Below are 22,361 nucleotides of genomic sequence, written 5' to 3' on the forward strand. Positions count from 1 at the left end.
CAATTAAAAACTCTTTCCAGTACTAGTTCCTCTTTGAATATATCCACTACAACTTTGGTTAGACAGCAAAAATCTATTATGGACTATTCTTTAAAGTGTGAGTTATGATCCATACCAACTTGAACCGCTATAATAAAGTATCATCTGTAGTCATGTTTTTTTTTTTCAAATTTCTCATATAGTTCTGTGTTTCACAAGTAATTTTGCTCATGTACTTGGTATGAGAGTAAGTGAAAGAATAACAATGCCTTCCTTACTACTAACAATAACTCACTTGCCATCGTTACATGTACCATTTATAAAGTATGAACATCACCATTTTGTAAAGACTTACCTGCTGTACACCACGCTCATTACTGAGTGTTCTCAGTTCATCTGAATGAGCTACACAAATCTCATGCAATGCTGCTAAGTCACGAGACAGGTCAGTTCTAGAATGTTCTGTAGTGTCCGGAAGCTCAGGTACATTCTTTAAGGGAACCATAAAACTACATTTAGAAATAAAAATCCTCATAGTCTCTTCTAACTAGATATAAAACATTAATTTGCACAAAAATTCTCATTCAGGTAATTCTGCTAAAAATAGGTTATAGAACTTCTATTTAGGTTGTAGACCCTCTATTTACAGAGAAGCCTGGGTCTACACTCTTCCATAGAACGAGTGTGAATTGTTATTTCTTTGTAAATTTAGACATATGCAAAATAAATATCATTACAACTTAAAATTCCTAGACTGAATACCACTAAATGCTCTGTCTAAATTAACCAACATCTAAAGAGGAACTAAATTATGAAAGTATAATAAAAATGTAGTTTGTTTACAATTTTTCTAGACTGCTCAAGATAATTTCTAAAATATGGGATTACTGGGCATTAACATGTTTAAGATTCATGAAGTAAGTTAGTCATCAAAATAAATTTCCTAAACTGTATTATTGCATTAAATGCCAATACTATCTTAGGTCTTGAAGTAAAATTTAACATAGAATAGAATAACAATCATAGATGTATATACTCCACTTTTTAATGATAATACTTGTCACACATTTCTAAAAATTGAACATTTTAGTTTTTTTAAAGAAATAACTAAAATACATTCATTTAATTGAATTACTTATTTACTAAATAACAAGGAAAAGAGCTTGCCTTCACAGAGTTTGAGGGTTAGTAGAAAGGACAAAAATGAAGGGAAAACTAAGAAGCTTTGCAGAAGTTCACATAAAAGTTTCTTATAAATACAAAGCTTATGCTGCTAGGCTTCATTTGTTGGCCAAAGTGGGTTTTTGACATTTGGTTTGAAATGAATCACTACACTTTTGATGACATAAACTTGGCTCAACTCACACATACATGCTAATTTCAGCTTTTTCTCCATGTACACATACTGCATTATGAATATATTTATTTTAAAATTCATTCAGTGTTAGAAATGTATATGATGTAGAAAATTTAACTTTACTATTTAGGGTCTGAGAAAATGTGAATATATTTTTCAATTTTTTATCAGTTTAATTCATAATAGTTCAAGTGAGGTATAGTAATTATACTATTTCATCTAACTCTATAAATGGCTTCAAATCTATTTAACCTACAACTTAAAAGGTTAAATCTAACAGTAGCTAATGAGAATGAATGAAAGGACAGTCTGAAAGAGTATTGGTTGAAAGCCGTAATTGTGTGTATACTTGACATAAGCAAGAGTAAGTGAAAAACATTTTGGACAGAAAAGATTTTATTTTGAGGTCCTGGTTTTAAAATCTAAAGGTTATTTATTATATGGCTAGCCTCATTCTCAAAGAACTTGAAAATTATATACATACCCCAAGTTCATCTAAAAACATGATCATGCGATGTTTATTACTTTTGATGAATGGATTGACACCTTCCATATAAGGCTCCTAAAAAATTAAAAACTTACATCTCATATGCCTTAAAACAAGTGTTTTACAACAAAAGCTATACATGCTATAAGAATTTACTCATGTGAAATTTTCTAATAAAAACAGCTATGTGGAGGACTGGAGAAAGGTATTTAATAAAAAGATTCAAAATTAAATTATAAGTTAAAAACCATTAAACATATAGCTTGGCAGACACAAATTATTTATATGTAGATCTATAATTAATTACTGATAAATTATGAAGAATCCAACACATTATAGGGAATTAAAAATATAGTGAACCAAAAACTCCCTATGATTGTAAAATATGCATTGGGTTTCAGGAAAATTCTAAAGGTAACCCATTAATGTAAACTACTTAAACTAAAATCCGAACCCACTGTAGTTTATAGTTTATAGTTAGTAAAGTATTAACAAGCTTCAAAAGGGATAATGTTCAACTGGAAATCCCAAAGATGTAGGCATGAAATTTCAAAGAACAATAATGAAACAAAGTAACACCCCTAGCAGCTGAGCAGCATAAGGATCTGTGGGACTGCAGAAATGCCTCTGCATTTAGAGCACTTGCTACTGTGGCTGAGGAGGACCTGGGTTTAATTCCCAGGACCCATATGATGGCTTATAACTGTTATGTTCCAGAGAATCTGGTACCTTTGTAGGCACAATGCACATAAGCAGTGCATTTAACATACATTCAGGCAAAATAGTCATACACAAAAGTAAATAAATCTTTTTGAAAAAAAAAGAAAAATGAAACTGGTAAGAAATAATAATAACCAATAGTGGAATATATAGCAAAAGCCTAAATAAAATGTGTATTCATTTATTAATCATATCCCAAAGTTACCTGTTAGGTCTGAACATCAGTCAAAGGACTGTATACTGACTAGTGAGGGGCATGTACATAATTGTCATATACTAAGTCACAAAAGCAGGTAACTGTATCATTCCAACATGTTTTGAAGATCTGGTGTATGTTCATTGTGAACTTAAATTTCCATTTAAATGTGATCTGATTTATAAATTTAAGTATCAAAATATTTTTTTACCTTAGCTCCAAATTCCACAAGATTTGCTAAATTCTGCACAGATTTAGCCACTAATGTCAGTGTTCTTGCAGCAATAGGAGATGGAGAATCTAGAAGAAAATTGAGTATAGCCAATGACACCAATTCTAGCGGTTACTTTCATGTAAATGGTTAAACATTTAGCACTTTTAGTATTTCTTTAGTGTTAAATACTAACAATCCTTTATTCAGAATATATCCAGAATAGACTTATTCAAACTTGAATTAAAAGGGTAAAATTGAACACACTTATCAGTGCTGCTTGTTTTGTGAAAAGGAAACTACAAAGTTGAGTAATTCCCAACTGGCTGATAATATTTCAGAGTACTTCAAACAGCTGCTATATTACTAAGACTGTCCCTCTACAAACCTTAAAGGACAATGCACAAAGCTAATTTCAACCCACTTTAGGGAGCATTTTGCAATCTTAGCAATTTCCTGTCAACATTATTTGCAGGTCGCTAGTTCACTTTAAAGATCAGTTTTGAATTCATGAACAATTTTCCTGTAGAACACAGAAAGTGGAATGTAAATGAAAATTATTTGTAGCTACCAAATAAAAACTGACAACTAAGGCCCGACACATGTCCATGGACAACCTGGGGTTTCTAAACTCATCGCTATTTTTTTACCTGAGTTTTATTAGGTACAAGGGGTTGAACCCAGGGCCTCGTGCACACTCTGCCAGCGTTCCACCAGCTTAGTTATATCTGCAGCCAGCAAATCTTATATGTTGACTTACTGTTTTGTATTGTATTATAAAATCTAACACGATTAAATCCTGTTGTGACAGTTTAAGGCCAATGTTTAGAGTTCTCAAAAAATTCTAAGCCTTGTGGGTATTTTGGTATGGGTATGAGCAAATGAGTAAGTGTAGTTACACACAGAAGCAAGACCAACATCTAATCCCTTGGAGCTGGAGTCATAAGTAGTTGTGAGTCACTTGACATGGGTACTGGGAAGTGAATTCAGGTCCTCTGTAAGAGCAGTATTGACCTTAAGCACTGAACCATTCCAACAGCCCCAGTTTTTTATTCTTAATATTCATGTATTCAATCACTTTACTAGTAATAAAAATTTCAGGAATGTGATGAATATGAAAGTAAACACATTGCAAAGACTATGTTCTTCAGTTTGTTTTTAAGATCAAAAGGACTCTTTCAGACTCATCCTTCATGCATATGGACATTGTAGGTACACTTCACTGTGTTTAGTGACATTGTCTGGCTACATAGCCCAGGCTTGCCTTGAGATTTTTTGTGTCTTAGTCTCCTAAGGTCTGTGATTACAAATGCATTTCCAGCCCAAATAATTTTTAATATAGCTTTGAGGTTCAAAGTATTAGCATAAAAATGATTGTTTCCTTCTATTAATATTATGGGCTCATTATAACATTAAAGTCATAAACACCAACACTTTTTCTTAAGCTTAAAAATTTTTAAATCTTTATGTGGACACTGCTGAAAAGCAAGATGGGGTCAAGCTTATTAAAATGTAAAAGAGCTAATGTTTTATAACTAAAAGAATCCTGGGCTATCTTTGTAAATGTTCAGACTGCTAATCTGGCTGCACATATGTTTTTAACCTGGTCGTTTAGCTTACAGCTACCAACCTGATGTAGACAAAGGACACAAGAGCCCTTCCTAATCTTCTATAAACACTTGTCAGAGCCAGCAGGCCAGCAAAAGTGGTAAAAGTGCTTTGCCACCAAACCTGATGCGGTGATTTCAGTCCCAGGCACTCACATGGTGAAAAGAGACAGTCATCTCCCAAAAGCTGACCTCTGACCCATACACATGCCCCACAGCAAGCAAGTGCCTGTGTATGTATGTGTGTGTGCTCAAGTGAGTATAATGTAGAATTTTTAAAATAAAAAAGTGTCATAGGATCAGAAAAATCTAACATCTTAGATACTAAAAGACAAGGCAGGGAATATTATTTTATTTGTATCTTGAATTCTTTTTAATTTAAAAGGCAAATATTTTTATCAAGTATTATAAAAATACTGATTTATTTTCTCATTTGAAAATATATTAAAAGGTAATTACCTGAGATGATATTAAACATCCGTGGATTCAGGATAGCTGGGCAGATAAGCCGAAGAAAAACAAAACCACTAATTGGAAGAAGAAAAAAAATTTTTTTAGAAACTATATGTTTATATACAAATAAACTTAAACTTATAACCATAACTTTTACTATCAACATAGGAAAGCCTAAATAAAGTTATTAAGAAATTTAAGAAGCAAACTAACTTTGGAAAGAAATTTGTACTTAAATCTCTTACCTGTTTATAGTGGATTAGTAATTTGTTTTCTACTAGAGGAAGCAGTATATTAAAAACATTGAGATTTGCTGGAAGCTTATAAAGATTCAAATAAACCTTTTATACATACATAGGGTCCAAGTCATCCACTCTCTTGCTTGTCTTTTTAAAGTTTATTTAAACATACAGGTCTGCGAGAGTAAATTAAGTTGGCTATATCACTAATGTTACCAACTTATATAGACATTGGAATACACTGTCAGTATAAGTGACGCCTGGACAAATGAAAATAAATGTATTCACTAAACACTGAAAGTTTTTCAATAATACTACAGATTCTAAAGTTTTCTTTAAAAGTTGTTAAGTTTCAAAACAACAGAACTTAACATGGTGTAATAGCTGTCGTGATTGACATCAATTTCACTTTGAGAACTCAGTCAGTAGTATTAAATATATGTTGTCATGTAAGATCAATTTTCACTTCTTAAAGAATACATGGTAATAATTAATCTTGACAAGCATTATTCCCCATAGTTTTAAAATTCCTTCTACAAATTACTTGGAACAATTAACAACGCCTCCCCTTTTGATTTTTATCCCCCTTGATGAAGGTTCCTGCATAAGGTTTTCTGAAAACATTTTGATGTCTTAGTAGGGTCTGGAAACTAGAAACCTGGGAATTAATTTATTAATTAAACCATTAATAAATCTCAGTAAAAAATATTTTTAAATTTTTAAGGTGATTTTAAATTAAATAATACATAGATACTACACAATTTAACAGATGATTAGGAAGCGAAATCACCTTAGGCAGCAAGTCTCTAAAGCACACTGTCATTAATCCAATCAGAGGATTCCCTGTTGTATTAGTTTAACAGTTATACATATTTAAAGCATGTAAAGTACAGAGCAGTTTAATGTCCATCACACACAGCTGCTGAGCCTGAGCTGTGCTTTTCGTCTCCTTCCTACAATTCTTCAGTATGTCTTGGCACAGCTAACTGATGGGTTTTGGTCTGCTGTTCTATTCAGTGATAGCTATCAAATCCAGGACCTCTTAGTGTTAAGCTAGTGCTCAACCACATAGCTATGCCCTTAAGCCACTATCAGAAATCCTATCTGCAAGAAAAGTAGAATTCCCTTGACAAATTTACATCAGAAAGTGTCTTTAAAACTCATATTTTACATTTTTACATGTACTGTGTATTTTCCATAATTACTAGAAAACTACTGGATTTGATGTATTTCTACTAAATTTCTAGCAGAGATATGCTTACCAAAATCTTTGAACAATATTAAGAATTTAGAAATTAACATTTATAACTTAAGCACATAGTTTATTTAACCTTTCTCTGTCTGCTTCATCACTGGATGATGATTACAGCTGCCAAAGCAGCTCCTAGTGTCCTGTGACCAGACTCAGTCAGAGCTTAGAATTACAAGGGGTGGCTGGAGATCAGCCTGTAATCCCAGATGTTACAAACTAACTAAAATCCAGATGGTTTAATTACCTTATTTCTCCAAGCAACAAGTTTCTGTATTTCTGCCTACATACACAAATCAGTGTGTGTTGCATACATGTCTATGACAAATGATGAAGTGACTCTTACCTAACAACTCGTGTTCTCATGGTGTTATTTGTAGGCCACTTATGCTGAACTGATTTCTGTAAACACCCATAAATATATCTCAGTGTCCTGCCAAAATAACATAAATGTCTCAATATAGAAAGTAAATATAACGATAATCCAACAGCAGCCAACATTTTAATTTACCCAAACTGTATACCATATTTTAATACAGTTAGCTTTCTCATATAAAAAAACAGCTTGGTCAAAAGTAATACATTCTGTAATAGATGTAGAAACATAATCCAGTATACTTTGCTCAATGAATTGTAAATGAAAAATATGAAACAAGTTATTAGAAATGAGAATAGATTAATTAATATAGCACATTTTCTATTACTTGGACTCATCCATCTAAACAAGTGAGTTTTCTCACAATGTAATTTAATCAGACATTAATACCTATATCTTGTGTACATTTTCAACTTCTTTGGTTTTTGTTTACTGGAAATCTAATGTGAGGCAAGATTTAAAGACTAAATTTCCAGATACCGTCCTGAGATTTGAGACACATCAATCACTCCCTAAGTTAAAATATAAGCCAGACTTACTTGGTCCACAAAACCTTACAATGTAATTTGTAAATACATGTTTTAGGCTGGCCTAGACTCATGTTCTTCCTGCTTCAACACCTCAACCTCTCCCATACTGGGATTACAGACACGTGCCACAATGTCTTTAATAACATCTGGCTTCTTTAACAGCTATTTCATTCTTTTAATCTCTTTTCCTTAAAAATAATCCATCTTTTAAGGACTGAAAGTCTGACTATAATGCTAAGGTAATAGAAATAATTCATTAAAAGACAAAGGAAAATTTGATAACTTACGGTGGAAGTATTTCTGAAGCCATGAATATTTTCTCCACAAGCTCTGAAAGTATGCTCAATAGGTGTGCTAAATTAGTGTTCACATCTTCATTTTTTTCTAACTTTGATGGACTTAACTAAGAAACACAAATTTATTTTTTGTGATGATTGAATTTCAAGTAAACTTGTGGTAAATGAGCAGTTGTTTTCAAAGCTGTCAACTGTTCCACATATCAGTAAGTTTGCTAAAATTCATTTTCAGTTTCTCAACTGATTACTAAACTACTTAGTCCTGTTTATCTGAGAAGAAAACATATTTTTAGTGAGGTTCAACTTTCTTAGTGGCTAAGAAAAATAACCAAAATATATTCAGTAAAATCATGACCCTTCCCAGAACTTTTCAAGTACACCCCACTTCCCCACCATCCAACTGTTCCGGTCTGCCAGATTTATCTACAAATCTGAAAGACTCTGTCAAATTTCATAGAAAGGGTAATTATGGGATTCCTGTCAACTTAAATGACTCATTTTGTTGTGGCAGAATTAATATTTGACAGTTCCAAGTATTAAAAAGTATTTCCTTATTTTACTTGACACTATATTAATCCTAAAAATGTATACTATCTTTCTTTGAAATAGCTCTATAACATTCATAAAGTACAATAGTCATGTAAGCGATTCTACTCATGATGGTATGGGTCACCTATAAACTCACAGTGGATTTCATTTCATCTTCTTTTAGTCCCTACAACATAACCCAGAAATCCCTGCAAGGAAAAGATGTTATAACATCTTATACAAGGCAGCACCTTGAAGTTTGACTTTGGCTGCTGACATGGCACTATCCCCATGGGAAATTCTACATCCCCACATGACAGACAAACCCTAACACAAGCCTCCAAGACCTCGTGTAAAATTAAATTCACTCCTAAGACTTAGGTTCCATCCTGAGGATACTTTGTGTATATGAAGCATACAAATTTTTTCCCTTTTTTTTTCAATAACAGATACTCAACATGTACAACAAAAGTTCCTAGAAAAGTGTTCAATTTATGTTATACACATTTCTTAAAGTAAAGTATACTTGATCATTAATATAATAACAGAAATGCTCAAAGAGCTGTGTATGTGCACAAGGAGAGGTGGACTATAAATCTATTAGAAAGCATAACTGCATTGAAAATTTTAGAAATAAGGTACTTTCCTAAAGATGTAATTGAAAAGTTCTCATTAAAATACGCTATTTGCTGCAAAGATTAAAGCTATAAATGCTTACCTCACATGATTGCTTGCTTTCCATTATCTTTAAAATGGAGTCTTTCAAAGCATGATGAACAAACTGCGTGGCCGTGGCTTTCATGTACTGCTCCATCAAGGTACTCGCAAGTGTTGTAGCTCGAAATAGGGTAGTGGCTTCATCTACACAAAAATGGATGTTTCATTGTATTTATAAAACTGTACTAATACAACTAAGCAGGAAATCATTTTTCTTCAGTAATGTGCTTTTACATACATATGCTGAGGTTAACATGTATTAATTCACCTTACCTGAGAGTGAATTAAACCTTTACTAACATAAGTGAGAAGAAATAAACACCATCATGTTCATATGAGAAGTTAAGGTTCAAATAGTTCTGCAGCATGTTTGTTGAACAACAGTTTGTGATAAACATAGGAACCGTATCTTGCTTTACAAATTATTTCCCCTCTGTGGTTGTTCGAGTAAGAATGGTCCCCATAGGCTCATATATTTGAATGTTTACTTACCAGGAGTGCCACTATTTGAAAGGATTGGAATAATTAGGAAGTTTGCCCTGTTGGAAATGTCACAAGAGATGGGCTTGAGGTTTCAAAAGCCCACATGGAGGCTAGAGTCTTACTCTGTGCCTACAGATCAAGATGTAGCTCTCAGACACTGCCACAGTGTTTGCCTACATGCTGTCATGTTTTATACTGTCACAAAGGATAACAGATTAAATCTCTGAAACTACAAGGAATGCCCCAAATAAATGCTTTCTTTTAAAAGAGTTACCTTGGTAATTGTGTCTCTTCACCACATATAAAAAATACATACAATTTTATTTATTCCTTGACAAAATAATTTTTATAAATTTTGATTAAAGAAGGGAAGGCTTATCACCTAATCAAAGTGCTAGGAGAAAATAGATTAGGAATCTGTGAAGAGCATAGTATTGTACAGTGTACAGTGGCCTTGGAACTGATAGAGAATCTAGAAATAAAATACACCAGATACCTGACTTCTACTCATGAACTACTAAGTAAAAACTGAGGTAATAAATATTACATCACTGTTGATCACACAGCGAGTCAGTGAAGAGAACAAAATCATTTTCTAACAGTTTCTAATATTTATTTGTCATGACAATCAGAAAGAGCAATCCATTCCCATATTAAACAAAGAATCTTACATCCTTTTAAAATGATTTAATTGTTTCTTTAATACATTTAAAGAAAGAGCATACATGTTTGATATCTAGTTTTTAAAATATCACACACCCATGTATTACCTTCCATACTTATCTCTCTGTCATTTAGTGTGCATAACAACAATGACTCAAGCTTTTCATGAAGAAATATTTTCAGTAGGATGCTGGCCAGTAGTGTTCGGTCTTGTCCACATACGTGTGATAGAGCATAGACTACGTGAAGTTCCTTCTGCAGTATAAGCTAAAAGTGACACAAAAACACTGTTGGAAGTACACAGCAAGACCAATGGGAAATATAATTGAAAAACACATATCTATTGAATATGGTTGTTAAAAATTGACTTTGTTGCCTATATATTTCTAGTCTCATTAAGAAGAAAATCACATGTGTTTCTTACATCTGGCTACTAGTCTGCTATTTAACTTAATGGATTTTTATTGAATAGTAAATATTTCTGTTTAGTATCATTAAAAATGATAAAACTAGTAAACGATACCTCTTTAAATTCACTGTACTCTTCTTCTGGCATGATTTTTTCCATAGAGTATCGTGCTCGAACACGCAGAGATCCTGGTTCAATACCTTTTAGTGGTATATGAGAACTTAGCAGAAACCATTCATCTGTGGCATGTCCTTTCTGTAACCTGCTCAACTGGCAACGCATAAATACTACAAAGGAAAAACAAATCTATGGTTATATAATAAACTTTTCTTGATAATACTTTTCTCTAGTTTTAAATGCTGTTCATTAAGCAAGTTTTCAACACTACCACAAAGCCAATACATAACTGTTTTGTTCTTCATTTACTGAAGGCCTACTATGTGGCATTCGCCTGTGGTATGGGTATATGGGATTAAGAACTAATTAAGACTTAATGTCTGATATGCATGCAAAATGTCCTAAGCTATTAAAGAGGATACAATTCAAGTGCTGCAACAGTAGATAATACTTTTGGACACAAGGATTCTTAAATCAGTCTAGGGGAGTTAAAAGTCTGTTCCAAACAAAAAACTATGAATTGAGTTAGCTAGTGAAGTAAAAAGTTAGAGCAAGAAAGACCACATCCAAATAGAATGTTCTGTGCCATTACTGGGATATTATCATATAAGTAATGGAGGAACACTTTTTTTTTAAAAGGTAAGTAATTCAAGACTGAACATTCTATTCAGGTTTTGATCTGTCATATCACTATATACCCTAAAACCGTGAGTTGTAAGACATAAACTTAATTCGCCCTGATGTGACTCATTAAATCACACTGTCATCTGTCCTACCAAAAACATGGGCAGAAATGTACTGCCTGGAATAGGAAGGGAGCATTTGCTATTAAGCACACCTAAATTTTGTGCTATGTTTTGTTTTATCTTTTTCTTTGCAAGTTTAGATTTTAATCCCCAGGTCTCTGCAAATACTATAGCAAATACTATACCACTGAGTTACATAGCTCTAGTCTTAAGAGTGACCTTTAATATGTGAAGTATAGAAAATTAGGGAAAACTAAAATAGTAGAGAGATAAAAACAATCACCACTCCCATTTTCTCGTTCTTTGGGAACAGGAAAGTTGGTGTTTGTATATTTTAAGTTGTAAAGATTTACAGTACATACACTTCAGCCATTTTGTTCTTTCTTTCTTTCATAATCTCCTCTGAACAATCAAAAAATTTAAAAAGTTATATAGCATGTGATTTGCTTCCACTTTGACACATTATAAATTATACAAATATATGCAATATACTTTTATTACTTTAGAAAGCTTCATAATCAACTTACAGATATCTGGATCTTTACTTTTCTTTGTTTTATTACTAAGTGTGATTTCAAATCTATTGATGTCAGGAGGAAGATCACTAAAGAAGCAAGGAGAAAAATTAGAAAAATGTTCTAGTATCAAAGTACCTTATTTCTTTATAAAAATTCAGTGTGTTAGATTTAAAACAAGATTAAATCATTAATAATCCATTAAAACAAGATCTAAGAAATACTGAAAACATTTGTCATTGCTTTTCAATAATCCAGAGGCATTTTGCCAGTAAATATGAAAAAAGCCAACAGAAATTACCTAGAAAACAACAGAAACTTAAACAGATAATTTATATATAAACAGCAGGAGAAAAATGTAATTATGATTCTAAAAATTGATTGAATATAATAAAATATGACTTACTCAAAGACAAACTCCTCTGACCATACTGGGTTTTGCCCCTCCCTTGCATGAGTTTTTGCTACTTGGACACTATTCAAGTAGATGTTACAATATGGATTAGTGAAGTGTTTTACTGGTAGTTTATGAGCTTCTTCAATATGTAATACAAGGCTGCTGACCTAAAGAGAACAGAAAAATTCATATCTAACATTTCAATATTTGTATATGAGGCTTCAAAACCCAAAAAATAATAACTTGTTTTTCGTAATATTAAAAAAAATAAGCTTTGCTACTATCACTATCCAAATCAAAACTACAAATATCATAGTATACTTACAGTAAAATTTCACTACTCTAATAAGTCTCATGGTTAAAATATTTCTACGACACTAATGTTAACTAATTTAACTAATTTCTGACGTTTCAGAAAAGACAGTAATTCTAAGAAACTAATTTATCACCATAAATTAGTGATCAATTAGTGTTGGTGCCAGAGACGACCATCTTCTGCCTATAATTGTTCATTATGTCATCTCTAACAAGTCAGTCACGGAGCATCAAGATATTAGCTATGATTTTACATGTACAAATATATATGACAATTTCTATATAATAAATATTTAAGTCTTAAATATAATTAAATGTCCTTGGGACAAAACCCAGGATTTATATTACAAAGAGTATTTAGTTACCTAAATAACTATTTTATATATTTTCAATAAAACAGTATGTTAAACTCAACAAGTTTACTAGAAATAGCCATTAATAGGGGTCACTTTATACACAGTCTTAACTTTCTCCAAAATTTTAACCATGTCAAAATCTGACTTGAAACAACAAAAAAAGAAGTGAAGGCCAAGAAATAAGAGCTAAGTCAGTTATGGTGGCTCACACATGTAATCCTAGCATTCACAGGAAACTGGTGCTTGTGGATTACTGTAAGCTTGAACCCAGGCTGGGCTATAGACAGAAACCCCATCTCTAATAATAAAAATATTTAAGAAAAGGTATAAACCCAAATAAAAAAGTTTAGCTAAACTTCCAATAAACAAAAATATAGACAAAGTTTAGGTTTTATTAGGATTGCTTATTTCCTAAAAATCATGTAGTCAGTCTCCAAAAAAAAAAAAAAAAAAAAAAGACTATCCCATGAAAACGAGAAGTTTTCAACAATACTACTTTGAGTATGATTAACTTTAGAAAACAGTACCTATCATTCTACCTGAGAGTTTTCCAAACAGAAAAGAATATGCAAATATGCACAAGGTGGGGTTAAGTAGAAAATTAATCCTCTGTATTCATTTACAAGTTGACACAAACTAGGAGTCAGAGTAGTGGAAAAGAACTCTGATAAAAGACTGCTACCACATTAAGCAAGTGACAGCAAAGCTGTAACCTTTCTACTCTTAAGAATGTTAGCAAAAATAGCATGCGTAGAAAAGAACAGAGCAAAGTGAGAAGAAAATTAACTGTTACAAGTCAGACAAAATGAAGTTCCACCTGACGAAGGCGTTTATTAGATGTCCCTGGGCTACTTTTCCGTAAACTGCAAAATGCTTGCAGGCCTTTCATCCAATCCTACACACACACACACACACAAAAACAAAAACATAAACAAAAAGTATTAAAAAACAGGCATGAGTTTATGCAATTATCAATTGATCATCTTTATATTTATTATTTGCCTTTCATTCTCTGCCATTCCTACTCTCAGAACATGCTGCACTATAATTTTTCTGTCCTATTAAAGTGAAAGAGAAACAAAATAATAGAGTTTCTCTCTCTAATATTTTTATTAGTCTTTATGTCAAAGGGCCTACTTAGTATCCAAAGTATTATGGTCATCTGGTTCATATCTAGGCCTTGCAAATGATGTTCTATACCCAGCCACTTTTGTTCACTTTTTAATCTAGTTTATTTTTCAGTTTCCTCAGAAAACAGCCACATTTATACAAAATACAGTTAAACACTGAAATATTACAACTAACTAGCTTACTTTTAAATTATACTGAGAACACTTCTAACTTATGGAAATATGATTTTAAATGATTAGTTTCAAATGAATTCATAGGGTATTTAATGGTCGATTTTAAGGGCACTTTTCATTCCTCATAACACTTCACTGTGTGTCTTAAAAGAAAAAATACCAAAAACTATCAACAAAAACTTTGACAAGGAGTTTCTCATTTGTTAAATTACTAAGACTTTACACATGCTTTCATAACACTGTTCTACGGCAATTTTGTATGCTAGTTAATAAGGAAGGTTAGGCTAATACAAAGAAATCAATAGTTTAGGAAAAAGTGATCTTACCTCTGCTTGTTCTGGAGTTTCTCCTGCAAAGTAAAAGATGTAATGTTCTTCACTAAAGTGCTGAACGACTATCTGAAAACAGTTTGGCCTTGAAACGCATGCACACAGAGAGACGAAAAGAAAAAGAAAAATTATTTAGAAACTTAAAAATATTTACACCAATTTTAAAAAGCCACAAAGTAATTTAAGATTGTTATAATTTTTAATTTAGAGTAGGTAGTTCGTTCTGCCAGATTAAAATATCATGCATATGCAAAACTTTTATTTGTCATTCCATATTTAAAATAAAGTATTACAAAGAGAAAAGTCATAAATTTTTTTAAGCAGAGTTTCTAGAATGACACGAAATTAATACACAGATACTGTGTACATGCACTGAAAAGTGAAAAGGAATGTTTTTACTTGAAAAATGTTAATGCTTATCTCTAAGCAGACTGGAGTTTGAATGTCTTGAATTATAATTTTCTACTTTCAAATTTTTTGAGTCTTAATTTTTCTATCTATTAAATCAAAAACACCATCTTTCCTACACCACTTGCTCTGCAGCTTAGTGACCTACAATGTTTGTTCATATCTTCCTCCAGTATAAATTACAATAAATCATTTGTCAGATACCTGCTTTGGCGATGTGCTGACTTTCCAATAAAACTTGAAAATGCTTAATATAATGTTTAACTAGGAAGTGTTCAGAACTCAATAAATATTTCTTTGTTACTGTTGACGAAGATTTTTATCATGTTTTGGGAAGAACATAAAATAATGGAAAATTGAGAACTGAGAATTTCAATTTAATATAATGTAATCTAATTTAAATATAACATGATTACATCTAACTATCAAGGCTGGGGAAAGTACAGAAATAACAAACGACCGTGTGAAGATATGAAGAACAGCACAAATTGGGAAACTTGAAGAATAAGCTCATTTTGAGGGAAGACTGACATTCCCCATACTATTTCTTTTCAACCTTTCCATAAGCTCTGTGGGGACAGCCAAAGGTGTGAGGCTGACGTGCTAAGCAGAAAACAGCGAGCCAAAGGCTATCCAAAATCCCCACAAGTTTTACCGTGATTGGGGAAGAAAGTGGAACTCAGGCCCCTCAACAAACAGACTTTTGTGGTAGACACTGAAGTGACTACATCCTTGGGCAAACCAAAGTGAGGCTGAGTTTCACAACTTCAGAACTCAATCTTTGCTTGATCACCATAGGGTTTAAGAACAATGCCTTCTGGAAGCTGTAACATCATTCAAAGCTTTTCACACAAAATGTCTATCATTCATCCAAAGAGAAGAGGATATAAGAACCAGAACCAAATTAATGAAAAGTACAAAGGAAAAGGAGGACAGCAGAGGACAGATACAATTTACAAGTAGGTATTAACTTAAAGGCAGTACAGATGAACTAGATCTGTAAGAAAATGAAACTTCTCAACTGAAAATATGATGAATGAAATTAATAAAACAACTTAACTGAAGGTGAATAGATTAGTGAAGTGAGTCATCAAAAGGAAATACCTAGAGCTTGAAGAGGTCACAAGAGTAGAAAAAACACAAACCCATACATTTAGCTACATGGGACATGAAACATGTTTAATGCAGACCCTAGAAGAAATTTTGCAGAAGCATTGCAAAAACATGCCAACAAAGATTTTTCTAAAGATGAGAAAAGACAACAGATCTCTCATTTAAGAAACTATAATCGTTAGAATTTAGAAAATATATAGCAGTAGATATAATCTGGTTTTGTTAAAGGAAAAACCTTCATAGCATCCTGAAAAACATTAGCACATATAAGTAAATAATAAATCTAAGAGAAAAAAATTGAAGTGTCAGTGAAAATGATGGAAAGCAGTAAACCTATCATCAGTATGGTTAAAGAACTCAGAGATGCTTCTTAATGCAGTGTGCTTGTTCAAGCTGGGAATGGCCACCTGAGTGCTAGCCCAGCCATAGATGGGTATGAGTTTCATGAAAAATAGAAAATATAAGAAAATTACTGATCTGTTTTCCTGGTCACTCTCCAAAAACAGTAAAATAAAAAATAAGATACTAAACTGACCTATTTCAGTAACAGAGGTTAAGATTTGAGATTCTCTTTACAGACATAACTTTTCATATCAAGTTTCAGATGTGGTACCATTAAATATTTGTAACTGAGATATATCTAAAGTATCAAACAATTTCTACAAGGAACTGTACACTAGAAGCAATAAATTTTATATATATATGTATATACATATACATATACATACACACACACACACACACACACACACACACACATATATATATATATATAAAATCTGTCAGAACATGACTCTATTCTATAATTAGAAATTCACTCCTTAGTCAATAAATGTGACTTAGGAGTTAGTCTCACAAAGAGGGTTTTTCCTGTAGATTGTATTTTTTAACTCTTGTAATCAAACAGTCATAGTATGATCCCTTCATATAAAAACAAAAACACATAAGGATGAAGCACCTTGGATTTTATTACAGCCTTCATTTTTGTTTGTTTTTGTATTTTAAAATACGATTGATTAATCTGAATTCTGGTCTACAGCCAAAACCAGCTCAATACTGCTTATTTTCAGGAAATGTTTGGTTTAATTTAGTTAGCCTCAATTGGGTAAAGTCTAAGGCCTACACTCAATACTTCCCTGACCCAGGAGACACTTCTCCCTAGGCTGTACTCCTCATAAGTGGGAAAGAAGTGACATATCATACCCACACTGTCTCCTTCAGTGAGTCTTTCAAACTTTACATCCTCCTCTAACTCATTTCTTTAGCTCTAGTAAAGATACTTTTGTACATGAATAGTTCTTTAATTAATATGGAGAGACAATGACTTAAAAGGCTTTTTTCTGCTACCTTGTTCCAACCTAGTCTTTCATATTGTGAATGTTTTGGGGGTGCAGTTCTTACCCTTATCAGCATCCAGTTTTGTTTTAAAACAAGAAAGAAGAATAGCAAAGTCAAGTGAATTTATGAGAAATACTTAGTAGCTAGTCCTACTACTAAGAAGCCATTTCAACTATGTCTACCTAAGACTCAAACTGTACACACAGCTTAGTCGAAGCTGAGAAAAAAAAATGCACTTAAATAAATTTAGGTAATTTTATGCTCTTAAAATAGATTATACATCAAAATGATCTGAAAACATCTACTACTGTTATTATTAAAAGTTTTGAAGAAAAGCAGTATCTTACCTGCCGAAGAGACTATCATGGACAACGTAGACAGAACATACACTGAGATCTATTAGCCCTTTTGGTTTTGTAGCTCGTTTTTCACTTTCAAAATAAATAAGTTGGGCATCACTGCCCTCTAAGATAAAATATAAATTTTTCCAACGTTTTCCTTTGCCTGTTAAAAAAAATAGCATCCTTCCTTAGGAATTATGAAATTTTATTTTCAGAATACGAAATTAAATATATTTCAATTTTTTTCCAAGGAAAACCAAGTTTAAAGAATAGATCCGGGGTTGGGGATTTAGCTCAGTGGTAGAGCACTTGCCTAGCAAGCGTGAGGCCCTGGGTTCAGTCCTCAGCTCCAGAAAAAAAAAAAAAAAAAGAAGACAAAATAACAAGAATCAATCCATCCATATATAATTACTAAATGCCTCTGATGTGTAGAAAAAAAGACCATTGCTTGTTTAATGAATCAATAAATGGTAGAGTTCATTAGACTCTTTTAACTTTATCTTCAGAAATTTTATTATAATAATGTTTAAAATTCTTTTTAGAGACATTGTTTACCACCAACATCCATCTCAATAACTTAATATAAAACTCAGGTAGAGTTATAAAATAAAATTGTAATACTGTAAAGTCCAAGTGCCACAAGGAATTTCTCTAAGAAACACAGTCTGAAACTAGGTCAAGATTTAATGGCACATTTCAAAGAATATAAGCTTGTTCTAAAACCTGGTCAGATACGTGGACTTAATAAACTGAATCTAATTTTAAAACATTCTATTTGAAAGCTCTGAACAAATATTAGTTACTAATAACCCACGACAAAATTGATGTCTTGCAGTAAGCATTACATATAATATTTATTAAAATCCAACATTAAATCCTTAGTCTTAAGAGTTTACTTACCCTTCTTCAGAAGATAACCTTTTTTAACAATATTTTTATAAAATGCATCCTTTGTTTTACGACGAATTGTATTATAGATTTCCTTCCCATCCACAGTGTCATTGAGTACTTGTCCTTGATCCTGAATTGTAAAAAAAAAAAAAAAAAAATTAAAATTATTTATGAAAATATAGCAAATTACTAATTTGAAGACAAGGTTAAAATATTTTTAATACTAAAATCAAAATAAAAGTCTTATAAAGAAAGTCCTAGAAAGGTTTATCATTTCTCAAGAACAATGTCTCATAGACAAATGCTATTTCAAACTTCATTCACATTGTTGTGTTTTACAGCAAATGATACACACAGTTTGATCTACTTATCTGAGAATTAACTGGCAAATCAGGAGGCATTATGAATTAAAGCAGTCATGCTTGTGAATGTTCCTTACTTCTGAGAAACACCATGTACAACCAGAAAACAACCTACTTGAATCAGGACACATCACCACCTTAACCCTCAGTTCACCATACACAAGATACAGCATGACCTTACATCAACGCCTAGTATTTATAAACTATCTGATTTAAAGTACTTTTCTTCCTGATACTTTATAGCTTTCTTCTGCTTCACCACTTGGATGATGACTTCACAAGAAAGCCTCACATCCTATCTGATTTAAAGTACTTTTCTTCCTGATACTTTATAGCTTTCTTCTGCTTCACCACTTGGATGATGACTTCACAAGAAAGCCTCACATCTTTTTTCACAATAAAACGTCATATTTATTATAACCCTTGCATATTTCGTAGTCCTTAGGAATATGTAAAGCAAGACTACATTTTTTTAGTTTCTATATCCTATCTATGTGTCAATGATGAAAAGTTATATTTTGAATTGTTTCTCCTATATGCCCTAGGTTTTTATTGCTTGACTTTACTAAAACTAACAGGTTTAAGTAATGCATAAGATATTTAACAATAATTACTAAACTGCCTAAAATAATTGTCACAAAGAATATAAAGAAATCATGATCTTCACAAATAAACTAATTTTCAATTGTATCAAGGTATGCAGACCTGAGTTTCAGTATTCCTTTCTTTACAGTAGTTCCTCTAGTTTTGAATATTACTACTGTGTGGTATTACTACTGTGTGGTATGTACCATCTGGAACTTCTTGTAAATACAGAACATTAAGGTATTTTCATGATCACCTATATTATTCTATTCTATTAACATGTCTGTTATTTCATTTCCTTATCAGCAATTATACCCAGCCATTAAATGTTAAGAAACAGAAGCATTAATTACCTCCCATAAAGGTGGCAAACTGGCCTTCAGGTCTCTATCTGCTTCCAGACCTAAGCTGTCTTACTGCCCTCCGAACCCGAATCCCGCCTGCACAGAGCTGGTCTCCCAGGTGTGCTCTTACTTCTAAGCCCACAGGTAAGATCTCATTCTCGCTCTAATAACTTTCCAAGGAGGGACCCGCTGGGAGCACAAAAGTCACAGGAGCCAAAGAGCAGCCTGGGACAGGATCCTTCCTGCCTTCATCTGCTAAGGCTGTCCCACAGTCCTCCTTACCTAAATCCCTCCAGGAGAGAGCTGGTCTCCCAGGAGTGCTCTCACTCCTAAGAACAAAAATTCACAGGCCCACATGAGGGACAAGCTCCAGTCAGAGAGAGCAACTAACACCAGAGATAACCAGATGGCAAGAGGCAAGCACAAGAAGAGAAGCAACAGGAACCAAGGCTACTTGGCATCATCAGAACTCCTAACACAGCAATACTTGATATCCCAACACACCACAAAAGCAAGATTTGGATTTAAAACCAATTCTTATGATGATGATAGAGGACTATAAGAAGGACATAAATAAAGTCCTTAGAGAAATACAAGAGGAGACAGGAAAAAAAAAGTCAAAGCCGTTAAAAAAGAAACATAAAAATCCCTTAAAGGATTACAGGAAAACACAAGCAAACAGGTAAAGGAATTGAAGAAAACCATCCAGGGTCTAAAAATAGAAGTAGGAACAATAAAGAAATCACAAACAGAAACACACCTGGAGATAAAAAACCTAGGAAAGAGATCAGGAGTCATAGACATAAGCATCACCAACAGAATACAAGAGATAGAAGAGAGAATCTCAGGGGCACAAAGTACCATAGAAAACAATGACACAACAGTCAAAGCAGACCTGATAACAATACTACTCAAACTACTGCATAAAATAGAAATAGAAGGAACACAGCCTAATAGTACTATGAAGCCACAACTACATGGATACCTAAACCACACAAAGATCCAACAAAGAAAGAGAAGTTCAGACCAATTTCCCTCATGAATATCTATGCAAAAATACTCAGTAAAATTTTCGCAAACCAAATCTAAGAAAAAAATCAAAACCATCATCCATCATGATCAAGTAGGCTACATCCCAGAGATGCAGGGATGGTTCAATATATGAAAATCCATCACTGTAATCCACTATATAAAAAACTCAAAGAACAAAAACACATGATCATTTCATTTGATGCTGAAAAGTATTTGAGTATTTTCAACACTCCTTCATGATATAAGTTGTGGAAAGATCAGGAATTCAAGGCCCATATCTAAACATAGTAAAAGCAAAATGCAGCAAACCAGTAGCCAACATCAAACTAAATGGAGAGAAATTTGAAGCAATCCCACTAAAATCAGGGATTAGAAAGGTTGCCCACTCTCTCCGTACCTATAAAACATGGAAAGTGAAGTCCTAGCCAGAACAATTAGACAACAAAAAGAGGTCAAACGGATACAAATTGGAAAGGAAGAAGTCAAAATATCAGTATTTGCAGATGATATGATAGTATCATAAGTGACCCCAAAAATTCTACCAGAGAACTCCTAAGCCTGAAAAACAACTTCACCAAAGTGTCTGGATATAAAATTAACTCAAATAAACCAGGAGCCTACCTCTACGCAAAGGATAAACAGGCTGAGAAAGAAATTAGGGAAATGACATCCTTCACAATAGTCGCAAACAATATAAAATACTCAGTGTGACTCTAAACAAGCAAATGAAAGATCTGTATGACAAAACTTCAGGTCTCTGAAGAAAGAAATTATTCTCAACAATAAAGAACTTCTGGAAGAATTACCATCCCTGACCTCAACCAGTAATAGAGACCAATAGTGATAAAAACTGTATGGTAGGGGTTGGGGATTTAGCTCAGTGGTAGAGCGCTTGCCTAGGAAGTGCAAGGCCCTGGGTTCGGTCCCCAGCTCCGAAAAAAAGAACCAAAAAAAAAAAAAAAAAACCTGTATGGTATTGGTACAGAGACAAGCAGGTGGATCAGTGGAATAAAACTGAAGACCCGAAAATGAACCCATATACCTATGGTCACTTGATCTTCAACAAAAGAGCTAAAACTATCCAATAGAAAAATGATAGCATTTTCAACAAATGGTGCTGATTCAACTGAAGGCCATCACATAGAAGAATCCAAATTGACCCATTCTTATCTCCTTGTACAAAGCTAAGTCCAAGTAGTTCAAGGACCTTCACATAAAACCAGATATACTAAATTTAATAGAAGAGAAAGTGGGGAAGAGCCTTGAACACATAAGCACAGGGGAAAATTTCCTGAACAGAACACCAATGGCTTATGCTCTAAGATCAAAAATAGAGAAATGGGACCTCATAAAATTGAAAAGCTTCTG

At 32.9% G+C, this 22,361-nt stretch overlaps 1 protein-coding gene across 1 annotated transcript in view; it reads right to left on the reverse strand.

The window, feature by feature from the left end:
• Positions 1 to 22,361, reverse strand: part of Rasa1 (RAS p21 protein activator 1) — an 82,010-nt gene that overhangs the window by 1,686 nt on the left and 57,963 nt on the right. The window contains 15 exon segments of the mRNA NM_013135.2: positions 335 to 469; positions 1,821 to 1,898; positions 2,951 to 3,039; positions 5,017 to 5,084; positions 6,845 to 6,931; positions 7,692 to 7,807; positions 8,947 to 9,089; positions 10,199 to 10,358; positions 10,615 to 10,787; positions 11,891 to 11,967; positions 12,285 to 12,442; positions 13,764 to 13,841; positions 14,577 to 14,664; positions 17,786 to 17,942; positions 18,680 to 18,800. Of these exon segments, the coding sequence (NP_037267.2) occupies positions 335 to 469; positions 1,821 to 1,898; positions 2,951 to 3,039; positions 5,017 to 5,084; positions 6,845 to 6,931; positions 7,692 to 7,807; positions 8,947 to 9,089; positions 10,199 to 10,358; positions 10,615 to 10,787; positions 11,891 to 11,967; positions 12,285 to 12,442; positions 13,764 to 13,841; positions 14,577 to 14,664; positions 17,786 to 17,942; positions 18,680 to 18,800 (1,728 nt within the window).

The sequence above is a fragment of the Rattus norvegicus genome, chromosome 2 (assembly GCF_021556685.1).
Source record: "Rattus norvegicus strain SHRSP/BbbUtx chromosome 2, alternate assembly SHRSP_T2T, whole genome shotgun sequence".
NCBI lineage: Eukaryota > Metazoa > Chordata > Mammalia > Rodentia > Muridae > Rattus > Rattus norvegicus.